This window comes from Acanthopagrus latus, chromosome 19 (genome assembly GCF_904848185.1).
Source record: "Acanthopagrus latus isolate v.2019 chromosome 19, fAcaLat1.1, whole genome shotgun sequence".
Taxonomy (NCBI): domain Eukaryota; kingdom Metazoa; phylum Chordata; class Actinopteri; order Spariformes; family Sparidae; genus Acanthopagrus; species Acanthopagrus latus.
Window position 1 is genome coordinate 8,780,580 of NC_051057.1, and position 23,491 is coordinate 8,804,070.

General features: G+C 42.4%; 2 protein-coding genes across 4 annotated transcripts; one reads left to right on the forward strand and one right to left on the reverse strand.

Moving 5' to 3' along the window:
* Positions 1-136: 136 nt before the first annotated feature.
* On the forward strand, positions 137-10,437 carry sh3glb1a (SH3-domain GRB2-like endophilin B1a). The gene is made up of 9 exons (XM_037079409.1): positions 137-383; positions 877-1,018; positions 1,862-1,990; positions 3,106-3,239; positions 4,062-4,154; positions 6,710-6,799; positions 7,713-7,813; positions 8,224-8,458; positions 9,044-10,437. Exons 1-9 carry the CDS (start codon positions 321-323, stop codon positions 9,149-9,151), a joined length of 1,095 nt encoding a protein of 364 aa, XP_036935304.1. The 5' UTR covers positions 137-320; the 3' UTR covers positions 9,152-10,437.
* Positions 10,438-13,475: 3,038 nt separating this feature from the next.
* Positions 13,476-22,049, reverse strand: nrros (negative regulator of reactive oxygen species). 3 transcript variants are annotated; one of them, XM_037079759.1, is made up of 4 exons: positions 21,925-22,049; positions 21,155-21,353; positions 19,453-19,567; positions 13,476-17,571 (listed from the first exon to the last, which is right to left on the reverse strand). In XM_037079759.1, the coding sequence occupies exons 3-4, from the start codon at positions 19,552-19,554 to the stop codon at positions 15,619-15,621; spliced, it is 2,055 nt and encodes a 684-aa protein (XP_036935654.1). In that variant the 5' UTR covers positions 19,555-19,567; positions 21,155-21,353; positions 21,925-22,049; the 3' UTR covers positions 13,476-15,618. The 3 variants fall into 3 exon arrangements, with proteins under 3 accessions (XP_036935654.1, XP_036935655.1, XP_036935656.1); XM_037079760.1 differs by lacking the exon at positions 21,925-22,049 and having other exon boundaries at positions 21,155-21,459; XM_037079761.1 differs by lacking the exons at positions 21,155-21,353; positions 21,925-22,049 and adding an exon at positions 19,691-20,772.
* Between the last annotated feature and the right edge of the window lie 1,442 nt (positions 22,050-23,491).

A 23,491-nucleotide genomic window follows, 5' to 3' on the forward strand; every position in this document is an offset into this window, starting at 1 on the left:
AAAAAACATAGTGTTTTTAAAAAGATAAATAAATAAAAGAGAGAGAGAAAAAAAAGCCTATTCTAATCCATCTAAGAATTGTTGATTAAAAACATTGGCAACTCCATATACGCATGCGCGACATTTTCTCACAGCTGTCAGACCAGGCCGCCGGTGTGAACCATCTTGTCCATATACTATCTTTGTCTGAATCAACAGCTGGGTGGAACTCCGACTAAGAAAAAAAAAAAGTTGCCTCAATGACATTTTCTACAGGGATGGCAGTTTGACTGTGCGAGCGGCTAGCTGTTGTGTGAAGTGTTTATTTCCGCCTCCGTGCCATGGACTTTAATGTTAAGCGGTTAGCCGCAGACGCCGGCACCTTCCTGAGCCGCGCCGTACAAGTAAGTTTGACCGTTTCGTTCGTGGAAGTTGTTGCTAACCAACGTTAGCTGCTAGCTTAAGCAGCCAATTAGCGTTAGCTCGCCTGCTAAACAGCTAACGCAACTGAGGCGGTTAGCTTGTAGCTAAGTAGCCTGTTATCGCCCGAGGGAAATTTCCATAACGTTTTTCTGGAAAGTTGGCTGTGGTTACACTATTTGTGTGTTTTTCAAACGGAGCCTCCGTGAATGCAGTGTCTGTTATAGCCAGACAGTTCAACATGACTATCAAAGCAGGCCTCAGAAACCATTTGCTAGAGCTATCAACATTTATCAGACAGATAACGTTGATATTTGTAAGATAGTCCGTCCAGCATGTTAACATTAGATTACACCTTCCATCAAACACGCCTTGTGTGACACCTCGGGCCCACAGTGATCATACTGTAAGGTTTCACTTTCCAGGTTATGGTGTTGTGTTCATTTAAACCGGATAACCGTTTGTTTTTTCTCTCAGTTCACAGAAGAGAAATTTGGCCAGGCTGAAAAGACAGAGTTGGACGCCCATCTGGAGAACCTTTTGGTCCGAGCTGAGAACACCAAACAATGGACGGAGAGGATCATGAAGCAGACAGAGGTCCTACTGCAGCCCAACCCCAGTAAGGCCACACTGTTATCTCTGAAACGAACCCGACCCATCTGACAAACAGAATGCTGACATAGGGGAACCCCTTTGCAGGGCAGTGTGTGCTCCCCACAATGGGGAGGAAGGCACCAAACCCCATTTATACATCTGTCTGCTACATGCCACTCACTTTGCTCATCAATACACTTTAACGTCTTGACAAACAGACACTAATTCCAAATCTTAGTGTTAGGTTCATTATGACAGTTAACTTCTTACAGATGTGTATTTTAATCTGAGCACCCAATCAGTTCTGAAAGTGTTTGATTTACAAATTCTGAGCTGCTCTGAAGAGTGGATTAGTAATCTTCCCCAATAAAAAGGGTCGCATTTTAAAGAATACCGCACATCTCTGAGATGGCGTTTGACACACATCGGTTGATGGGGTGCCTGTGAAGTCTGTAAGCTCAGCTGTGCATCCTCCTCTGCTCACACCACGGCGCCATATTGCTGTATCACAACCACAGCACAGGCACAACAAACACAAGGCGGACCAGCTGCTGCTCACAGTCATGTGTAACAGTCTTGGCTATGGTAGACTGGATTTGTTCTACTTGCATACAGCATTCCACAGATAATGTCGGCTGTGATGGTCAGTGTATGTGTACGAGCATGTGATGTGATGACATGTAACAAATTAATCAAATCGTGTTCGACCGAGAGGTTCTCTTGTCATGGGTGTCATTATGAAAGCCTCTACGTAACAAATGTTAGGACGGCTGTTTTGGACTCACTGTCCTAAATTCACCGTCTGTGCTTGGCTGCCTTACTGTAGTCTTATGACTTTGTAATTGAGTTTTCTTGTCGCCATCTGCAGATGTCCGGCTAGAAGAATTTGTGTACGAGAAACTGGAGAAAAAAGCCCCTACACGAATGAACAACCACGAGCTGCTGGGCCAGTCCATGATCGAGTCAGGAAATGAATTTGGTCCTGGAACTGCCTATGGTGAGTTGCCTGGCATGCTGGGACTGTAATGAATGTAACTCCTTCTGAATCCTGCTCATCTCTTTGGCTGTGGCTCATACTATTTTCAAGTTTATTTTGCTTTTTTTTTTGCTGGTCGACAAACACAATCATCGCCTGCAAAACTCCTCGATTTATGGAACAAACAAAATTGTTGATGTAGGTTTCTTTCTTTTCTTTCTTGTGTAGATGTGTAAAACTGAATTAAGGCTTTTTGACACTTCCACATGTGGAAACATGTGAGCACCACAAAATTTTAAACATCTGTATCATCCTTTGCCACGACTCTGTCACAAATACTTTTAGCTTACAGGTTAAAGTATGAATTTCATTTTATAAAAGGGTGTAAAGATCATCTTTTCAAATCAATTCAGGATCTTTGGCCCTCCAGAGACTTCAATTATGCTGGACAAGCTGTATGGTGCAATTTCAGATGTTCTCTAAGTCATCAGTGTTGGGATGAAGAGACAATGACGGAATTCACACTTTGCATGAACTGTTCCTTTAATGTATAATGATAACATGTTTTCCAAATTAGTTCTGATGAAGGGAATATGTAACACACTACTAATTCTTTTTTTCTACTTTGAAAGAAGAACTAAAAGGCGCATCTGTTGTCTGCTCAGATATTTCTATAAGATTCCCATTCCAGATTCTTTTGAAGATGGCCTGTGTGACCTGTTTGGTTTCTTCTTCTTCTTCTTTGAGGTTTATTGGCATCTGATTTTATTCCCAGTTCTACTTCATCTGCATCTTTCTACTCATTGAATAACAGCCATGCGCAGTCTATATTGCCATCTTCTGATGAAAACATGTGTTACCTTGAAAAGTGCCTGCTTTGCTTTTTTTTTCTTTTATTGTTTTTTTTGTCATTTATTTGACATTTTCAAAGCCTCGCATCAAATTTGCTATAGATGGAAACACAGCTGAGGCCTTGGCTGTTTACCACCTTTGAACAAGAGCGCTTTCTTTGTATCCACGGGCCTCTGCATCTGCTCAATATTGAAGTACTTAGGCTTACGGTGAGACTGTTGTGGCACATTGTACAGCCCCCTGTCCTGTGTTGTATTGAAAGTGAAAGCTGCTGACCATTACAGGGAATGCTCTGATAAAATGCGGCGAGACAGAGAAACAGATTGGTGGAGCAGAGCGGGAGTTAATCCAAAGTGCCGCCATCAACTTCCTGACACCTTTCAGAAACTTTCTAGAAGGCGACTTCAAAACCATCCTGGTGAGTTTGACTGCTGGATCACTTTCACTTTTCACTGACCTTTTAACCTTCATCCTGAACCAACCCCTCAAACTATAGAGTGGTGCAAGGATGACATGTTTTTGTAGGCAAAACAGGACGTTATCATCGCTCTGCTTCCCTCAGTATAAAAACCTATAGTTTTAGAGTATATATCATAGAGTTTTGAAATGGATTTTTGATAATCTCAGAAAATAACCTCTGTGGCAAACACAAATTGACACATACACACTTCATGGATGAACATCAAGTTTATCATTTTTGAAGTCTTCAGTGTCACCACCACTAGGCGTTTTGCTGCGCTACAATATGCACACATTGCACACACGTAAGAAGATGTTCAGTTCTTGTTAAACACACACCTCATTTCAGTCATTTAACCAACCCACTGTTGAGTTAAGGGCATTACCAGTATCCCTATGTTTCATTTAATCTGTCAGCAAGTGCAGTTTTCTTATCAGCCACATTTAAATGTGCCATTAAGTTTTGTTGTAGCAGACAAAACACTTCCTGTTGTTCCTTCAGAAATAAAGCTTTTCTCTGGCTTGACCAGTGAGGCTTTTAAAGTAAAGCAATTACAGCGGTCAAAAGTCGACATGAAGTTAGCAACCGCTAATTCATTCAGTGAGTGAAAGTGGCTTACTGAAGTTCCTGATACGGACATACAGACGCTTTTAGGTTACCAGATTTGTTCTGAATGGTTACAGCTAATGCAAACCACTAATCTCATCTGCTAGAAAATGATGTCGCTTGAACAAAAGTAAAAATCTAATTTTTGAGTGTTTTGTTGTGTTTTTGGTCCAGAAAGAACGGAAGCTACTGCAGGTCAAACGTTTGGATTTGGATGCAGCCAAAACCAGGCTAAAGAAAGCCAGGATGGCTGATGCAAGAGCTGCAGTAAGTACACACACACACACACACACACACACACACACACACACACACACACACACACACACATAATCGTCAATGCAACACTGTCAGTTTTTCTTATCTGGATGTTTTTTTGTAACACTGATTAATGAACAATGTGAGTGAATTCTGCTTTCAGTAAAGTCATCAGTCAGTCTCCTTTTTAGAGAAGGAAAAGCTGTCAGGGCGTTTCCTACCAACTCTTCATCTGAAGTCACACAAGTCATGACTAACACACAAAATTACACAACATGAAGTTGACCATTTTATCTCTTGTGACTTGCAAACAGTCACATGAGCAGCTCTGGGAAGTTTAGACTTCCCCTTTCTGGATTTTCTTGCTCTGACGTCCTCTTTATTTGACATCTGGACTGATTTTCACTTGAACTTCATCATACTAAAACTCCACACTTACAATTATTTATGGTGTAATAGTGTCATTGAATGGAAACAAATGTAGAGGGGCACACAAAAAAAGAGGGAAAATTAACATCAAGACTCAGGAGGGAAATCACTGTGCAAGGAGAATACTAAAGAATTCTTTACACATAAAACATGTATTTTTGACTTGACAAAAGAGTGATGCATCCTTCAGCATACTTAGGACTGATTATACTTCTCACCAGGTGATGGCTTTAACCCTTTAAATGTCTTGATTACAGTTGAAGCATTTTCTGACTGGGGTCTCTGTAATCTTGCTGCATAGTTTTCTACAAAAAGAAAAAACGGTCATGGATTGTACTGACAATTTTTTTGTGGGTCAAATTGCAAAACAAATGTTACACCTCATCCTAACAGTAAAAGTTTCAGATAGTGTCAGACTGTCCTCCAGTCAGTAATGTCTGAAGAGGATATCACTAATGACCTCTGCTCTGAGCCAAGATTTGGCCAAATCCTTTCGAGAATTATCCCATCCACCCCCTCCCCGTCTGCGTCAAGAAAGGATCACGATGGGTGTGTCGGTAAGAAAAAAAGGTTCGAAAAGTACTCAACAAAGCTGCTGACGACTAGAATCCCTATCGCAAAATGCTTAAATGAATGTCAGCGGCAGGGATGGACGTTAGAACACCGGGCAGTATCCCAGCATGGCTCTTTGGCTGCAGTTTTCAGAGCATCTAAAGTAAATTAGAGGCTTTGGAGCACGATTTTCCACAAATGCTGGCAGAAACAACCAAGCCGAGACCCAGTGAGCTTAATTTCCTTCAAAAACTCCTATATTACTCCCTCTGGTTCATTCAGAGCCAAGTTATCTCTGCAGCTTGTCAACATGCTCATTTCATTTAGATTTACCAAACAGCGGGACAGAGTCAAACAGCGTGTTAAATCTGTGCAAACAAACGTGTACTGTGTCAACAATACCTGAGTGAGTTTGTTTACTCATTAAAGAGAAGACTGTCACAAAAATACAGGAAGGGTGAATAACAGTTTGTGCAGGGTAACACCAGCTCCGCTTTCATCTCTGTGTGACGGTGTCTGAGGTGGTTTGGTATTTATGCAATATTTATGTGCTACAAGATCACAGTGCTGCTACCATCTACCTAAGTGTGGTTTTGTTAAAGAATGCAGCCGCCTCACTCTCACACACACACACAGGCATACACACACAGAGAGTAAGGATGTGTGGTGTTGGCTGTGGGTGTGCAGCAGCTGTAGCGCTAACTACTGTGTCACTGTTTTCAAAACGCAAAGCAGCAGATGTGAACGGAGGAAGTGACAGAGGTGAGTGGAATGTTGGAGCCATCTTTGAAACACACACACACACACACACACACACACCCCAAACCCCCTGGTAGCAGTGTCAGCAGCTGCCGTCTATCCCTTTCTCCATCTCCTCCGTGACACGCTGTGGTACCTCCTGGAAAACCTAGAGTCCTTGTCGACAAATCGTGCAAGGACCAAACACTGTCTCCGCTCTCCCTTCCTCCTCTGTGGCTCTAATGTAAGCTGTAGAGAGTTCAGGACAGTAAGGGCCATTGTCCCTGTCAGTCTCAGCTCCAGACCATATGTTTATTAGACTTTATAGCGAGTCTCAACAAGCCATTGTTCCACCTTTTGGCTCGGTGCAAGGAAAAGGAAACATTTCCCTCAGGACAGAAACATCATGTTCACTTGTGTCTGTTTCTCTGTCATTCCTTCATGTACCATCTTTACATATCTGTACACTTGGTCTCACCACATCTTTTTTTTTTTTTTTGGTTTTGCTGCCTCTGACTTATCCTTGTATTGACCCATTGAAGCAATATAAAGTTACATGCACATATTCAGTCTCTGTGATACAGATACAGATAATGCTGCATCTGTATAACAGATAAGAGGATGATATCTGCAAACCCATTTTATGGAGACTTTTCTCTCACTCTTGTTAATGTTTGTTTTTAGTCATGTATCATAGCCTATATGATAGTCGTATATCATATATCATATCAAAAGCAGAAGTTGGGTGTGATTTTGCTCGCTTTGATCATGATCATTCCTCAAAACCAAATGCATGTGTGGTGATGGTATTCTGTAAGAACCTGTTTTCGTTTCTTCTTCCTCAGGCAGAGCAGGAGTTAAGGATGACCCAGAGTGAGTTCGACCGTCAGGCAGAGATCACCCGACTGCTGCTAGAAGGCGTCAGCAGCACCCACGTACGTTCCCCAGCTCAGCTTCTGCTTCAATCAGCATTCAATCAGTAAACAAATGATGTAAAGGGACATGATGGGGTTGTTGATTTTTGCCAAAAACAGTGACTTCTTCTTATTATTCTTGTTCCTATTCCTGTTATTATTCCTTATTTCTTACTGGTATTAGAATTAGTAGTAGAAATAGTAGCAGTGTTCTGTTTAAAAAAAGAGAAGGGTTACCAAGATTTCCAGACCCTAAGTCCTCAGTACAATTCAACCTCTGGACACTGGATCCTATCCTGTCCTTCCCATAATGCAACTCAACATCGTAATTTACACTTCCTTCTCAGTTGACACACGTCTTCAGTCTCCATATCTGCAAACTCATACAAGTGTATTGCTTACTTGATGTTACCCGATGACATCACGAGGGTTTTTTCTTCGACTTCACAAGGCTCCTCCAGAGACTTGTAACTGTTCACAGACTGAGATGTATTGCTCTTGCTGTAAAAGGGCACACAGCTATCAAAAGGTTTGATAGAGAATAGGACTACAAGTAATGATTTTGAATAAATCAATTTCAATAAAACTCAGTTATTTTCAAGATTAATCAATCACTTGTTTGGTCTGTAAAAAGTCAGAAAATGGTGAAAAATATGTAATCGGTGTGATCATGAATCAAAAATGACTTCCTCAAGTTTCTTTCATAGAGACACTGTCATAGAGAAGGAAAGAAAGCAAAAGTATTCACATTTAACAAGCTGGAATTTAGATTATTATTTATTTTGATTACTGAAACTGATTCCTCCATCATCAAAATAATTAGCGGTTCATTCAATAGTAGACAATTAATTGACACATTGTTGCAGTATAGAATGACGTGGAACAAGCCAGTCAAACATTTTTATCTTAATCCTCTCTCCTTGTGCATTCTCAGGCACACCACCTACGCTGTCTGAACGACTTTGTGGAGGCCCAGACTACATACTACGCACAGTGTTACCAGTACATGGTGGACCTTCAAAAGCAGCTGGGCAGGTGAAATACCGCTTGTCAGCTTTCATTCCTTTTGTCATGAACAGCTCAATAGATCTGTCAGTTCCATCTCTGGCATCATGCTGCAATCTCTGGCAGTCTTTCCAGGCAGTTCACAGCCCACTTGAATGTCACAGAGAGAGTCTGCACTGAAGCAGCAGGGAGACACTAGTATTAATAGACCCTTAATTGGATTAAAAAATATATATCCTGTGTTACTTTTAAAAATTCTTTGTGCAAACAAAAGGATGACCCAATGTTTGATTAGATCAAAGTTCATGTTTAATGACTAATTTAGAAGGAATATTAATCAGCAATGAGGTCACAGAGAATTCAGCTTGATCTGATGCTTACAGGGGGAGATGACATAACTAACTATAGCATTGTATTGAAAAATACTTCCCTCCCACCAGTTTCCCCTCGTCATTTTCCAACAACAACCAGTCATCTGTGTCTGGCGGGGCCAGCATCTCTGTGCCCACCATCCCGGTGACGGCCTCTCTGCCCAGCGTGTCTGCGGGTCACGGCAGCTCAACAGCATCGGGAGGATTCAACGAGCTGCGTAGCTCCAATGGCAGCCGCAAAGCCCGGGTGCTTTACGACTACGATGCTGCCAGCAGCAGCGAGCTTTCCCTGCTGGCTGATGAGGTTAGCATGGAATAGTCACTTCTGTATATCCATTTATTGTTCATGTTTCTGCCTGTTATTTAAAAGTGTCTTTTGATATGAGAATCAGCATTTTTACAAAAGGTAGCCTAGTCTGAACCCAGACTGAAATTAAAATTTTTGTGTTAACCACATCATGCCCTGCAAGTGCAGTGGTGCATTTCCTGTGCAACAGCCTGAGTTCAATGAAACTTACGCCCCTCCTTTTCCTGGAAAAGCACTGAAGTGTCCATTACATGCCTGTGGCTGACTAACAATGAACAAACATGACCTCATTCGTTCTAATACCCCCACTCAGAAGAATTTTGAACTTGCTAACTGTGTGGCATGAACTCCCTTTGGTAATATCAGGATTAATAACCAGGCACTTCATACATGTAGTGTCTTTGAAATATGAAAATACAGTCTAGGAAACAGATGATGAATGCAACATAATGGACTCACATGTTTCCCCCATTTACCTTTTAATAAGTAAATATTACACTGATTTTGATAATTGGTGATAATGTATCTCTTTAAATAGAAACTTGACAAGTTATTAAACTAAACACTGCATCTGTCCCCCAGGTGATCACAGTCAGCAGTGTCCCAGGCATGGACTCAGACTGGCTGATGGGTGAGCGGGGCAACCAGAAGGGCAAAGTGCCCATCACTTATCTGGAGCTGCTCAACTGAGACCCACAAACAGCCCAGCCACCCACATCTAGCACCTCTGTAACCAGCTGTGATCTCATATTTATATTGTGTTGCAGGGACAGGCCCCTCTTTCTCTTCCATTCAGTCATTTTAAGAATGAGTTTTATTTCTATGAAAAGGAGTCTTGGTTTGAGCAGACTTGAGCTGGAATGAACACATTTGAGTGAAGGGGGAAAGGACCCAATCCCTGATGTGTTTGTACGCACCTGCAGTACATTTTCTAAACCCTGCTTCCATTGCCTTTGTGTTTGATGCCATGCAATCTGCAATATGTGCCAGAACATCTCCCAAACTTAAACTTGTGTTCAAAAAATGTTTTTGTTTACGACACATCTCAGATGGTGACCGAAATGCTTTCGACGTGAGGTTTCTGATCCTCTTCCCTCACCGCTAAAACCCATTTTTTTTTCTCTTTTTAACCGCACTTCATTTGAGGTGAAGAGCAACGCTGATTATTTTAAAGTCTTATTTTATAACTGATAATCTTACGTCGCAGTAGCTCTTACGGTTTACCCTCAGTATGCAGAGTTTTTTTGTTTAACAGTATCACATGTATTGTGTGTCAGCTTTCTTCACATGGAGCCTTACTTGAGGGGACAGTGAGTCAAACACATTGTTCCAGGACAGTTGATAAATGAGCGACGCAGTATAAGCGAAGTTGTAAGCTGCTTACAGCGATCATTAAGTGCCTGTCAGTCAATCGGCCTTGTCTAAGAACATTTGCCTTTTCTGCAGCTACACCAGCAGTATTGAGATTGTTAAATCAGTCTCTCCTCTTTGTATTGAAGCCTAATATTTCTAAGTTGTTAGAAACTGAAAACCAGCAGATGTTTTCCAACCAGAATCTTTTATCTCTGTTTAAATTATTAATTTGTTCACTGTGCATTTATACACATTTTATTGTCTCTGGTTGATTTGATTGACTTGAAAGCTACTTTGAAAAGATTCCTTAGACATTTTATTTACGTCAAAGAAACATACTTTTTACATCAAAGTAATTACATTTACTTAATTTTTTACTTTTGAAAATAAGAAAACATTTTATTTTGACATTACCAACATTTCTCGTCAGTTTTCCCCCTTATCCTGCATTTCAACTCATTTTTTTCACATTGGAAAAAAAAATCTTGTTCTGGGAGATTCAAGTATATTATTATTATTACATGGCTGCTTTTTGTTCTCTGTGTAACTGATAAAATATCATACAATTGTAAAATAAATATACAGTATGATGCATTTAATAAAATCACTCGTCTCTGGTCAAATTTTTATGTCATTTGTGTGGATGGCTGAGATTCCTTGTGGAGCCACTAGAGGGCAGAACAGGCAACATGATCAGTCTCTGTGTTGTGAAATGTCACTGGTCGCTCTTGTAGTTCATGCTGCTGATGAAATGTTTCGACCATCTAGTCTCCGGTGAGATTGAAACGCCACACCACTGAGCTAGAGAGATTGAGCCTGTCTCAGAAAAGCTGATGAGAACTTCCCAGTTTAAGACCAGTGGGGCTTTTTCTTTTTCTTTCGTTTTTAGTGCTGAGTAAAAATGAAATTGACATAATTCTGATAAAGATGGCGCTTATTATTAACACAGCTTATCTTCCGAGCCCGAGTTTTCAGGGCTGTTTTTGTTAGATGATGATTATTATTTTTTTTTTATAAACTAGAATGTGTTTCTTGGCACTCTCAAATCTTGATTTTTTTATTTTTTATTTTTTATTTTTTTTTGTGGAGGGGGAGGGTTTCTCCACTTCAGGATGAGTTCCTTTTAAAGCACTTCCTGAGACATGTTCTCGATGTTGACAAAGACGTTTGTGAGGGCAGACAAAGAATACATCCACTTACCCTCTTGTTATTTTGGGCTGTGTCCTGACCCGGGAGTTGTGGAAGCCACTGGGGGCCTCCACAACTCCCGGCGCTGCAGTGCTAGCAGCTGTGCACCAGAAACATACAAATCCCCAGAAAGTAACTCATAACACTGACCCAGTTTGATAAACTGTCTTTATTTGAAGAAGATTTAAAGGGTAGAGGAGTGTAGGAGGGTGCCTGCACTTTTTCCTTTGGAGGGCCAGAACTTATACTTAATGTTGGATGACAGGCTGTAAGCAAACATCCATTGCAGTTGAGGATGTACTATAAATGGTACTATGATCCCACGTGCCCCTTAATTGACTGACTTCCTGTGCAAAGTGTCTCTGCTAAACTCATATTAGGTAAAATAATTAATAATTCGATATCCTACATAATTAAAGCAACAGTTCACCCAGAAAATAAAATTCAGTCATCGCCTTAGTCACCATTTGGCAAAAAGTACACAATACATGTCTGTATTGTCGCAGCTAAACAGTGTTGCAGCATTCTGTTAAAGCAGTAGATGGGGACTTTCTGTGTTTAAACAGAAAAAAAAAAACATGAAATGGCTCCATACAGTTTGTCCAGAGTCTCTGGAAAGCCCAAGATCCCAGATACATTTGCGCTTTTAGCTGAGCAGCTACACTGAAGATTTCAGCCAGTTAAATAAAAAAAAATAACATCTGTTCCAATCAATTTGGGATTACAAAACCCAACTTCCCATCGCCATGGGGTTGAGTAGATAATGGCTGAATGGTTGTGATTTTTGGGTGTACTTTTCCTTTAATGAGTATTTTAACTTCACAAAAAATTTAACAGCATGACTCTCATTTGTAATGTGGTATTTTTAATTTTTTTTTTTACTATACAAAAACGCGGTGTACCGAGTTCAACCTCTTCTGTAGTAAAACTGGCTGTACTTGCCTCAATTGACCTCATATGTCAGGCTCGGTTCCTGTCTGACCACAGCTGCGACAAATGAGCCCTGTAAATTTAGCCATATTATTTTTTGCGTCCAAGTTCTGACATCCATTTTTTTGCAGTCTCATGGCAGATAACCACTGATATGAAGCACTTCCTGGCTAAAAAAAACAAAAAAAAACAACAAAAAAAACCCACATCCAGTTCTAAATCACCCCACCCACGCCTGTCACAAGAGCAGGAAGGGTTAAGAGGAAGTGGAGTTTTGCAAACTGCCTGTTGACTTCCTAAGTGGCTGCCTGTACGTCAGCTTACATGGGATGGTATTTTTGTTGTCCAGCATGCGGCAACACAGCTAGAGACATGAACCGATAACCCTTGACCTTAGAAACCTGTGTTATCATTTACTGAAAGATACCTGGCATGTAAAGATGATAAGCCCAAAAGCCCAAAATATGTTTAAAAAGATGTTTTAGAACAAAGACTTTTTTGTACAAATGGTCACTGAACCAAATCACGACCTCTGAGCTGACGGAGGAATCAAATACTTGAGGCCATCAGCGGTCCTCATTAAAACCACAACTGTGAGCGCAACTTTTCCGTTGAGCAGTTTGCTTCGCTCTGAAACCTGACACTTTTTCTTTAACTTTCACATCTTTAGCTCTCTAAAAATAACCCCACTAGGTTTGATCAAGTAAGCTTTAACAGATTCACATCAGCTGAGCGGCAGCATGCCTGAGGAAGAACACTTCCTCTTTCATCTGCTCTTATTCTCTCTCATGTGTTGAACAGAATACAGAAAACACTTGTTGACACCTGCCATTTTAAGCTTCCCTTTAAGTTCACGTTGTGTGCAGGGAAATGCAAAATAAAAGCAAACTGTGCCTTTCAATTTCTTCTCCCAAGGAATCTTGAGAGAGGCTTTTCATATCACTGCATCAGAGGATGCCGATGCAAAATGATACGCGACACATCAGGCTCTCTGACAGTCGCCAAGAAAGCCACATTCTGGGAAACATTAGTTTGTTTTGGTGCGAGAACAAGGTGAAGTTGTCAGGGGAGGTGGAAAACAACGCAGTGCGAGAAGAAGATAACTTATCAGATGAAGAGGCTGGTAGACGCAGTGATCTGGTAACAGATAGGCACTCTTGTATCACTGTTTATCTGTGGCCTTTTAGTCACTACTAACACTGCTGTGTTACTGGCTTTACAGCTGCAGGTGGTTTGATCAGTCAGTTTTACTCCATCAAAAAATTTGCACAGACATGAAATCATGTTCGTGGTCCCCTGAGGACAAATCCTATTTACTTTGATCATCTTCTGACAACAGGTTTGTGGTTTTGAGTGAAATGCCTCTCCTCTTGGATGTGTGATCGAGATTTGCTAATGTTAGCATGCTAGCATGCCCCGCAAAGATGAGGAAAAATTGTGTGCCTGCTTAACATCCACATGCAGACGGGACATAGCCCTACAGAGCCATTAACATGGCCTCAGACTCTTTTTGTCTGCTAACCATTATCAGCATACATCCAGATTTGCACATGCAGTACACATTTATTTTTTTCTGCAGACCACACACAACCTGCCTGAGCAACTCAGTCAAGATGTGTCACAGATTTATAATCATGATATTAAATTCCTAGTCAACCCTTCAGTCATTTGATGCATTCGCCGACACACTTACATTCACATAATACACACATGACCCTGACCACTTCTGGTATAATGTGTCCAAAAATGCTTTATCGAAATTGCATGTGTATATATATACGTAACCTATTTTAGATGGACCGCAGTTCACCACCTGCTGATTGCAACTCAAGCGAATCCCATTTGAGGTCAAGTCAAATTTCATGTCTCTGTTCTCATTTGCATCTATCTGTGAGAAACTGTGACCACTTCTTGAAAGAAGAACAACACCAACACACAGCTTGCAAACTGTGATGCGTATTCGGTAACTCACCTCAAGCGTGGACTCAATGACCACAGCTGGGCTGTTGTGCAAAGCGCTGTTGCGCGTAATGTGCGCCCTGCAAACTTGACTGACTTATTCATACTCTTGTAACCCTCAACACCACTAAACATGTAGCGTGTGCAGTTACATCAAGTGCATCTATCCACTATCTCGAGCTTAGCAAAGAAGTTGTTAATGTTTGGCTGCCAAGATGCGCGCGTGCCCTCTCACCCACTTCATACAGGCTATAGTTGTCTTCTGACTTCTGACCTGATCGCTGAGTAACCAAGTTGAATTCCTCTTGGTCAACAATCTGTGATGGGTGACAAAGTGTGTTCCGCAAACAGATGATTTCGTGGCTGCGAGTCTTTCCCAATTCTTTCTCAATGCGATTACTGACACACTCTTGGGCCATTTTTATCAGAACAGCAGCAGCGTTAACCACCGCGGGTTTCAGGCCTCGCTCCCGTTGAGTTACCCAGATATCTCTCGTTTCGCTCCGCTTGCCGTTCATTTCTTGACAGGAAGTGAAAACTTGATATATTGCAGCCCCCCCTAAAAACAATAATTGCCAGTAGTTTTGCCCGCAGTTACACTGGTTTCTAGTTGCCTATCAAAATATATTTAGAAGAGCCGGGTGAGTCACTCTTCATATTAATCATTGATAACCCAATGGTGGTTAAAGACGTTCATATCAGAGACCTTCAAGTCTCAAGCTTGTTTCTCTGTCTCCGGTAACTGCTCTGAGTTGCCTTCCTTTACCTTACTTATTGTTTACCCGTTTGTGTGCATAGAACTCAAGAAACTGGAGCAATTAAAAACCGACTGACTGGTGACTTTATGTTGTAAAAGATATGAAAAAAAAAATGACTGTGTTTGGAGGCGTTCACAAGACTTCGCTCCGGTTTCTCTTTTTATGTTCCAACCACCATGACCCTGAGCATCACCACAGCGGTATTTTGGTTACTCTCTGGTTAGGACTCCGGCAGGCTGCACAGCTACGTACTGATCTGCCAACCTTTTCACTCCTGAGCGACGACGCATGTGCGCCCAAAGGTAGAGAAGCGCCTTGTTACAGCCCTTCTGTCCTGTACAGTGTGAATGGAGTCCCTAATTCCGTCATGCAGTGGTTACGATGACACCTGTGCAAGTTTACTAGAGTTCAGCGACCTGCCTCTGCATGGCACAGCGGAACAGATGATGGAGTATTCGTATATGTGTCCAAACCGAGCGCTCATGAGGTGCACTGGAATTTCGTGTGAATGTCGCATCTGTGTCTCACTGATGGGAAGGAAACCTCAAACCCCTCCTCTTTGAGATACGGAACTGGGCAGTTGCTGCACATCTCAGCAAAACAGGAAATTTCATGTTTCCTCTGCTGCTTATAGCAACAGCTTGCATCACACTACTTCTGCATATGTTCACACACACACACACACACACACACACACACACACACACATATACACCAATGCCACAAGAATGTAGCCACAGTTTTACATCACGGTACATCAGGGATTAGGGTCTGGTTTTGAACTGTAATTCATAAGCCCAGCGATGTGAAATATTATGAGCTGGGTTTTTTTTCCCCTCAAACACAGGGTTTGTCCAAACATACTGTCATTTTTCTTTTACAGTTAACTGAATTTATTTCCATCCATTTAGTAACATTTTACAGTAGCTCACCGTACAAAAAATGGTTTTGTCCAGGGTGTATAAAGTATCAGTAAGATGTAGGCTTCAAACACTTCTTTTTGATTGACTTTTGTAGCAATTGGGGCTTGAAGGTGAGGGGAACAATAATCGAAATGCCCACAAAAAACAGGCACATAGGTAGAATGAGCAGAATGTACCAGAGTATAGATTCCCCACCCTCCACCGCACACAAATATGCGGGGCGTTCCAATCTGTGCCTCGTTTGTAGGGAATCCTCACATTCGATGTCTGACAGTCCGACCATATGGATTGTCTTTGTTGTTTCAAATGTTGTGAACCACTCTGTTTGGCAGCAGTTGAACGGATTTCCTGCCAGGAAGACTGTGCGTAGTTTTGGGGCTAATGCCTGAGCTTCACCCGAGGCAATAGTGGACAGTTTATTGTCCCTCAAATCGAGCACTGTCAGGTCAAGATTGAGAAGGGAAGGGGGCAGATGGGCAAGAGAGTTCCTTGAAATGTTTAGAGATGTTAAACTTCGGAAATGAGAGAAGTCAAAGTCTTGGATGTGAGTGTTTCCTAAACCTAGATGTTGCAACGTCCTGCTAAGACTCTGAATTGCTCCTTGGACGATGAGTCCAGGGTTGTCGGACAGTTCCAAGTGCGTTAGAGACAACCCAGCGAATGCAGACGATGGGATTCTGTGTAGGTTGCATCCCTTGAGGTGAAGCTGCTTTAGGGATACAATGTTTTTCCAATCCACACAAGATGACATTGTCTCTGTGCTGGTCTCAGCTTCCTCAGGGAGGCAAATGTCAATGTTGTTATAGCTGAGATCCACTGACCTGAGGCTCGGCAGAGAGGAAAATAACCCTGAGGGTAACGACTCAAGAGCATTCAGGCTCAGGTTGATGTACGTCAGATTGCCAAAAGCCATCATCGTACCTTCATCCGCTACAATCTGGTTCAGCCTGTTGTTGCTCACGTCCAACTCGTACAAGCTGCTAGAGAGCTGTTCTGATGTCAGATTTAAGGTTTCCAGACAGTTTGTGCACATCTGAAGTCTGGACAGGGCAGGCATTCTCTGGATGAACCCTTGGGGGAAATACGCCACCTGGTTCGCTCTCAGATCCAAAATCTCCAGGGAGGAGATGTCACCGTGAAGGCTGTCGTCCCACAGCTCCGCCGTCACGTTGTTCATGCGCTTCCTCACATTGTAGAATTCGACTGTTGTAGCCGAATTCAGGACTGTGTCGTTGCCGACCAAGTGTTCATAGAACTTAACACTGTTGTGGGATAGGTAAAGGTGCCGCAAGTGGCTGTGGCTGGGCAGGAAAGGGAAGAAGAGCAGTCTGTTGTTTGTCAGATCGAGCGTCTCCAGCTGGAACGTGTCGTTAAGGTCTTGTCTAGAGATGAACCACTCGATTAAGTTGTGGCTGGCGTTGAGGACCACCAGCTGGGTCATATGGAAGTCCGTCAGGCAAGGCAGGTAGTTGAAGGCCAAGTTGAGCCGCTGGAGCATGTGATTGCTGTTGAAGGCGCCGTCGAGCTCGAACATGACGTTTCTCTGCAGGTCGAGTTCCTTGAGTTGCCAAAGATCTGCGAACGAGGTCTCGTCCAGCCTCAGCAGGAGGTTTCCGGAAAGATTGAGATACTCCAGGGATGTCAGATTTTGGAGAAGAGAGGCGGCCATCTCCTCATCAAGATAATTCTCAGAGAGATCCAGAACTCTGAGCCTGGGTAGAGTCTTTAATGCCTGACTGGTATCTTGGTAGTAAGCGTCAAGTTTGTTTTTTGCTAAATTGAGGCTTTCTAACAATTTTAAGTCTTGAAAAGTGTTCGATTCAATTTTTTCCAAACGATTGCAAGCTAAGCTCAGGGTCTTCAGTGAGGGGTAATGGAGAGTGTTGTCCTGTAGTGTTTGAATGTGATTGTGGTTCAGCTGAAGCTCCTCGATGTGGTCTGGCAGTCCTGCAGGCACAAAGGTGAGCTCGCAATTGTTGCAGATGGCTGTTCTTTGTTTCTGTAGAGAAAAGAGGGCGACATGATTTTAGTTGGCATGGTAGTGTATTGTGCGTCTTGTGATGGGCGTGACATTCTTACGCTTTTTTAAAAAATCCTAGAAAACTAGATTTGGTTTAGACCTGAAACTGAACTCACGAACCTTTTCAAAGGGACGGATCTTAATTAGCCTTTAATCCACATAAACTGTTTTTTAGACCAGGGTACTTTCATTTTGTTTTTAGGAACAAAATTCACATTACTGAATTTACAGCTTTGTGGGTTTATACTAGACAGCTTTCTTATCACTGTATCTAGCATCATAATCTTAACATACCTTTAATTTTTAGCAATGCTGGCTTCACGACTTTAATGGTGGTATAGCCGTGAAATTTACTTAAACACTTATCTGAGGTCCATAGAGGATAGCTTCAAATGAATAATGGAATTCCCACCAGCCTCAGTGGCGCTTTGCTTTTAGTAAGCTAAACTAAATTAGTGAACCTGCCTAATACTGAGCATCAGAGCATCAGCATGCTAGCACTGTCACTGTGAGCATTTCAATACGGCGATGTTTTCATCTCTCACAAGTTATAGAATTAGTTCAACTTGCACTTGCATTTAATGCACCTGGCCCCCACATTAACACATAGTACTTTCACATCACAGCTCATTATGCCATTGCCGCCAAAACAGTTTCGCTCAGATCCATATCAGGAAAAGTGAAGAATTTGCTTTAACTGCTTCATTTCTCACCTTCACCATTTACAGTTTTGAAACTCAAATCAGACTTTAAGATTTATCACCTTTACCTGATCAGATGAAGGTTTCAGGTTTCGATCATTTGATTTTGTTTTGTCCTTTTAGCTACAAATATCAGGATGACTGTCGAACACTTGAAGCAGTTTCCTTCATGAGAACAGCCCCAGAGCCTCCGGACCAAACCCTACTAAGAACTCGTAAACTGTCACAAATGCTTTGTTGACGGCCTTTTAAAGTGTGCAAGTCACTGATAAAGCGTACTACCAAGACAAGGATCTGGTCATAAACGTGTTTGCTCTTGATGGGTTTTAGTGATAAACTGGAACCAAACACTACATGAAACTACCATTTTATGTTGCTTCTGGCAGCCACTGTGAGGCAAAGATGACGATGGTGGAGCAACTTTGTTAAGAGTGCCGTGCCGCCGGACTAGAGACCCTTCAGTTCATCGTCAGCACTCTGCCATGAAAACAGTTTGCATTTTATGACTTATCCAACCTGGGTACATCAGAAAGTCACTAGAAATAGGTGATCTTCTTTGATGATGGTCTGGTTTGCTTGTGCACAGCATCAAATTGAGACTGTTTCACCAGCTTGAAGTTCTATTTACTCCGTTTCAAAGATAAACCCTAGAGTATACACAGTGTTCCTTATTAGAGAGTGGATAGTTTTGTTGCATAGCAGTTTTAGAATTCTTAACATCATAAATGAATCACTTCCCAATTTTTCTCCCTGATGTGGCAACGTGGGAAATACCAGAGCGCACAAAAATGTCCCACAAAATATGCAGTTTCCTGCAGGATGTTCTCATGAAGATAATTATGATCACTGTGCCAGTGGACACTTCGCTTCCTGAAACTAGATTAACTGCTGCAAGTACACTGCCTTTTAAATCAGACACACCGTACGTATCCACCTATGCTCCTGAGACCGTACTCGGTTCGCAGTGCGTGAGAGAAATGCACTTTAGGCCCTTCAGAGATGAGCTCACAGCTGGTTATAGAATAAAAAAGAAAAGAGAGAAGAATGGAAATAGTAATAAGGTGAAAAGACACAAAACATTTAATTACACATACATATGTACACAATACTACGCATAGAACATTTTTTTTTAATTTTGTAAAAGAGGGAAAAGTCTCACCTGAATGCATCTGCTGTGCTGTGGATGACTGAAGACCGGCATCAGTATTCTCCACATGGGTAACAAGCAGAGCAGGATGGGAGTGAGGCCGTGGCCTGGCATCTTAACATCCTCACTGTCAACAAAGCGATAAAGGACAGAGTGAATACCTGCGTTAACCACGGTTATGACGGTTCTATTGACTACTGATGTGCCGCGTCTTTGTGACTGAATACTGACTTTTATCTCGTCTTCCTACCTGCCACTTTTTGCGTCTCCACCGTGTCCTAAATTGCAAATATGTACCAAGTGTGTGAAATGTTGAGTAAATCCAGTTTTTCCACCATGAACGGTTCATCACACCAAGAGAACAAGACTGCAGCTTGAAACAAGAGTGCTGAAGCCGTGTGGAGGTCAGAGAAGTGGACGAGCAGATGGGGGCGTTGATCATGTACTCGTGACAAAAGCTTTTAGATTTTCCTCCCGACGTTTCGACGTACTTCTAATTTTTTCCACCTGTCGTATCCTGACCTTACATGGTAGTTATGGATATGACTTAACATGAGAGAGGTGTGTCTGGTTCGTTTGCCTTTATGATGGAGGAATGACGTTTTCTGTGTCATGTTATGTTATGTTATGTTATGTTATGTCGTCTTTGTTTTTCTGTCGTATGTGGTTGATGCTACACAATAAAAGACAGCAGAGGAAAGCTGGAGATAAATAATATAGGATTGTTTTAAACTTTTGCATGACGTCGTGTTTTATCCTGAACAGCTGCTGGACACTTTGGTAAAATTTCAACCATATTTCACCGAAAACTAGTGTGAGGCATACCGGCTTAGACTTATTTTGAATTTTTTCAATGAAATTTTCATTTTAGTGGCCAATTAAAAATGAAAATGTGCATTTTATATTTTATATTTTTTCTGTCACATGAACAATTTTCTCTCTTTTTTTTATCACTCAGTTCTTATCACTTCACTGCTGTTCAAATAAATATCCTCACTACGTTGTTGTGGACAACCCTGCCAACAACACCACTCCGTCCTTAAACTATATCACGTCTCACGTCCGAGAGTTGCTCAGGGTGAGAGGCCGTCACACGCGTGTCCTGTGTCACAGGTCGCCGCAAAGGAAAAAAAAGTTAGAAAAAAGGTGTCCGTTTTCTCTTCTCTGGGTGTTTCTGAGCATGAAGCGGCCGGTCTGTGAGAAAACACAGGCGTGTAAAAATGACCCAACATAAACCACACCGCATGGCGTGTTGCAAAGGGATTGCACAAATTAACAGCATCTGGTTCCATTCATCAGAATTATGATACAATTTAAACAAGTGAGCAATTGGACAATTTAGATATTTTCAAATTAATTTGGTTTTTAAAACTTTGGTTTTCTGTTATGGGTTATTTGCACATTAGATTATGCAAATGGTGGTAACGTTAGTAATAAAACAAAAAATGCAACAATTCTTTCAATATCACTTAATGCAAAATCTTCATTAGATCCACATGCAGCTAAACGCCGTGCAAGAACTGCTGTGAACACTGTGAGAACTGTAATCTCTGTGACCTCCTGTAAGGCACTGTGATCAATACGATGTCTTGCTCAAAGGCACCAAAGACAAGATATGTATGAATCCAACAATAGCACGCACTTTGCCTCTCTCGGCGGTGAGAGTGTGTGTGCACACTGCTGTGCTGCATTAGTGCACGGTGCATGTACTTACACTGGTGGTTAGGTGTGGATTTCCCAAGCCACTGACGGTTGATCCCCTGACCATATCGCTGGTTGATTCGCTGTCGCAGAGTGTGCTCTCTCATGTGTCAAGTTCGGCTGCCTTCCTCTGCGCTCGCCGAGGCACTGATGCCTCTCTTTACTATTCACGGAAGCAGGCAGGCAAACGGAAACCAGGTCACATGGACAAGCTGCAATCAGAAAGAGGTTCTCAAGCCTGGGGCCACAGGAAGAGTGTGCAGGCTCAACAGCTCTCAACCAGCAGCAGCAAAAGTTGTTTTCTCTCTCTCTCTCTCTCTCTCTCTCTCTCACACACACACACACACACTCACAGCACTGTGACAGTAGTGTTGCTGTACAAGGCAACGGAGGTTGGCAGAAACTGCTACCACAAAAACCCAGCGAGAACACACCCTTCACACCCTCGGCTCGCTCTGATCAGCCAACCTTCTCGAGAGGAAACCACTCAACACACACGCCCTTCCTGCCCGATCATCGGGCCTGCCGCTTCAGCAGCCATCACAGAACACATACACACACACACACACACACACACGCTCACGCAGAGAGGCGATCGGTTCTGTGAATATCTGCGAGTACCGATCGGTCAACAGCAAGGCTGTGTGACATAACTCAGGGGGTCAGAAGATGGTGGGTGACGCGAAAGCCTTATCAGTGCAACACGTTCTGTAATACATCTTTTAATGCTTTACTCTCAGTAACACTAAGTTTACAACATGGCTACTTTAAGAGGTCAGGTACCTTCCATGAACACTGCATGTGTTTCGCTCTCTCTGTCTCGACGTCCGGCCGCTAAATGAGCTCTCTGAGAAGTCTTTCGTTCAACTCCAGCTGTTATCGCGCTTCTCGTCAGTAGTCACCCTCGGGTGCAAGAATAGGGAATTGGGAATCAGGAAGTGATGGCGCTGTCCTTCAAGAGTTGATTTGCTAGTGATTCCTTCCTGTTTTCACATGGGACATCTCTAGCTCTCACTTCTGGCTTCAGTGTTAGCTTGAGCACGAAGCCTTTCCGATCCTCGACTTCATGCTGGGGCCGATTCACTTCGGTGACTCTTAGATAAAGCTAACACTTGAGGCGTCACGTGCTTACAGAGAAATAACAAGATCACCCTCGATGTTCATGACCCTACTGTGTGCATGCATGTGTACAGCAAATCTTATATGGAAATTCAGTGGATTTGAGAAAGAGTCTTTCAAGCATGAGCTTCACTGCGGCCCACTGGAGGACCTGCACACCAACATAACGTTTGATACATTCACTTTAGCCCTGGTTGGTGTTATCATCAGTCGTGAGTTATCCAGTCACAAGTGGTCCCTTTTAAACAGGTGGTGACAGACATGTTAATGCCAGCTGTGAACCGACTGACTGACCGCATTACAGTGGCAAGTTCAAAATAAAGGCCGTGAACCACAACGTCTGTAGCTTGAGGGACACTGGTGCTAATTTGCGACAGATGCAACCACGCAGTCACGCCTTCACAGAGAAACACATGACCTCCACGTCAGCATTGTAGATAGTGAGTTGCAGTTGTACAGTATAGGGTGCGCACAGCTTTGTATACCAATGATCTGACTGTCCAACAGAATGAGATACAGGGCTGAAACTGGTAAACTTCTCTTTCACATCACCTTATTATTGACTTCCAGGCACATCATGAACAGATTGTCATTTTTTTTTCTTGTGGCAAAATACCTCTACTGTGGACGAGTGTGTGCCACAGAGCTGCTGTTGGCAGCTAAAACCTGTACTAGAGGTAAGATCTTTAGCCCGACCCGGCCCGAAATTCGGGTCGGGTCGGGCCTAAAATGTCAATCATTACGTTCGGGTCGGGTCGGGTCGGGCTCGGGCTTCTCTCTCGCTGACTTTTTTTTAAATAAATATATGTTTATAAAAATGTATACTAAAACGATGTGTGGATACTAAACTAAGGAATACCTGTTGTAAATAAATAATTTGGATAAAACAGAGAAGGCGGCGCTGTAAGGTAATTGCTATATAACTACTACTTAACAGGAGGCGCAGAGCAAGAGCACGCTTTGCGCACGGCTTTGCGGACATTTCGTGAACGTAAAATACTATGGGATAAATTGAAATTTCGGGTTTGCTTCGGGCTCGGGCCTGCAAATCAAGTTAATTGGTCGGGCTCGGGCTGGGTCGGGCTTTAATGCCTGCGGGCCTGGGTCGGGTCGGGCTGGATTTTTTAGGCCCGATCTTACCTCTAACCTGTACTAACACTTCTCTTAAAGACTCCCTATGGAGTTTTTCACCACTAGTGGCGCTGTGGAGCAGTGTTTTAATGAGTGGGTC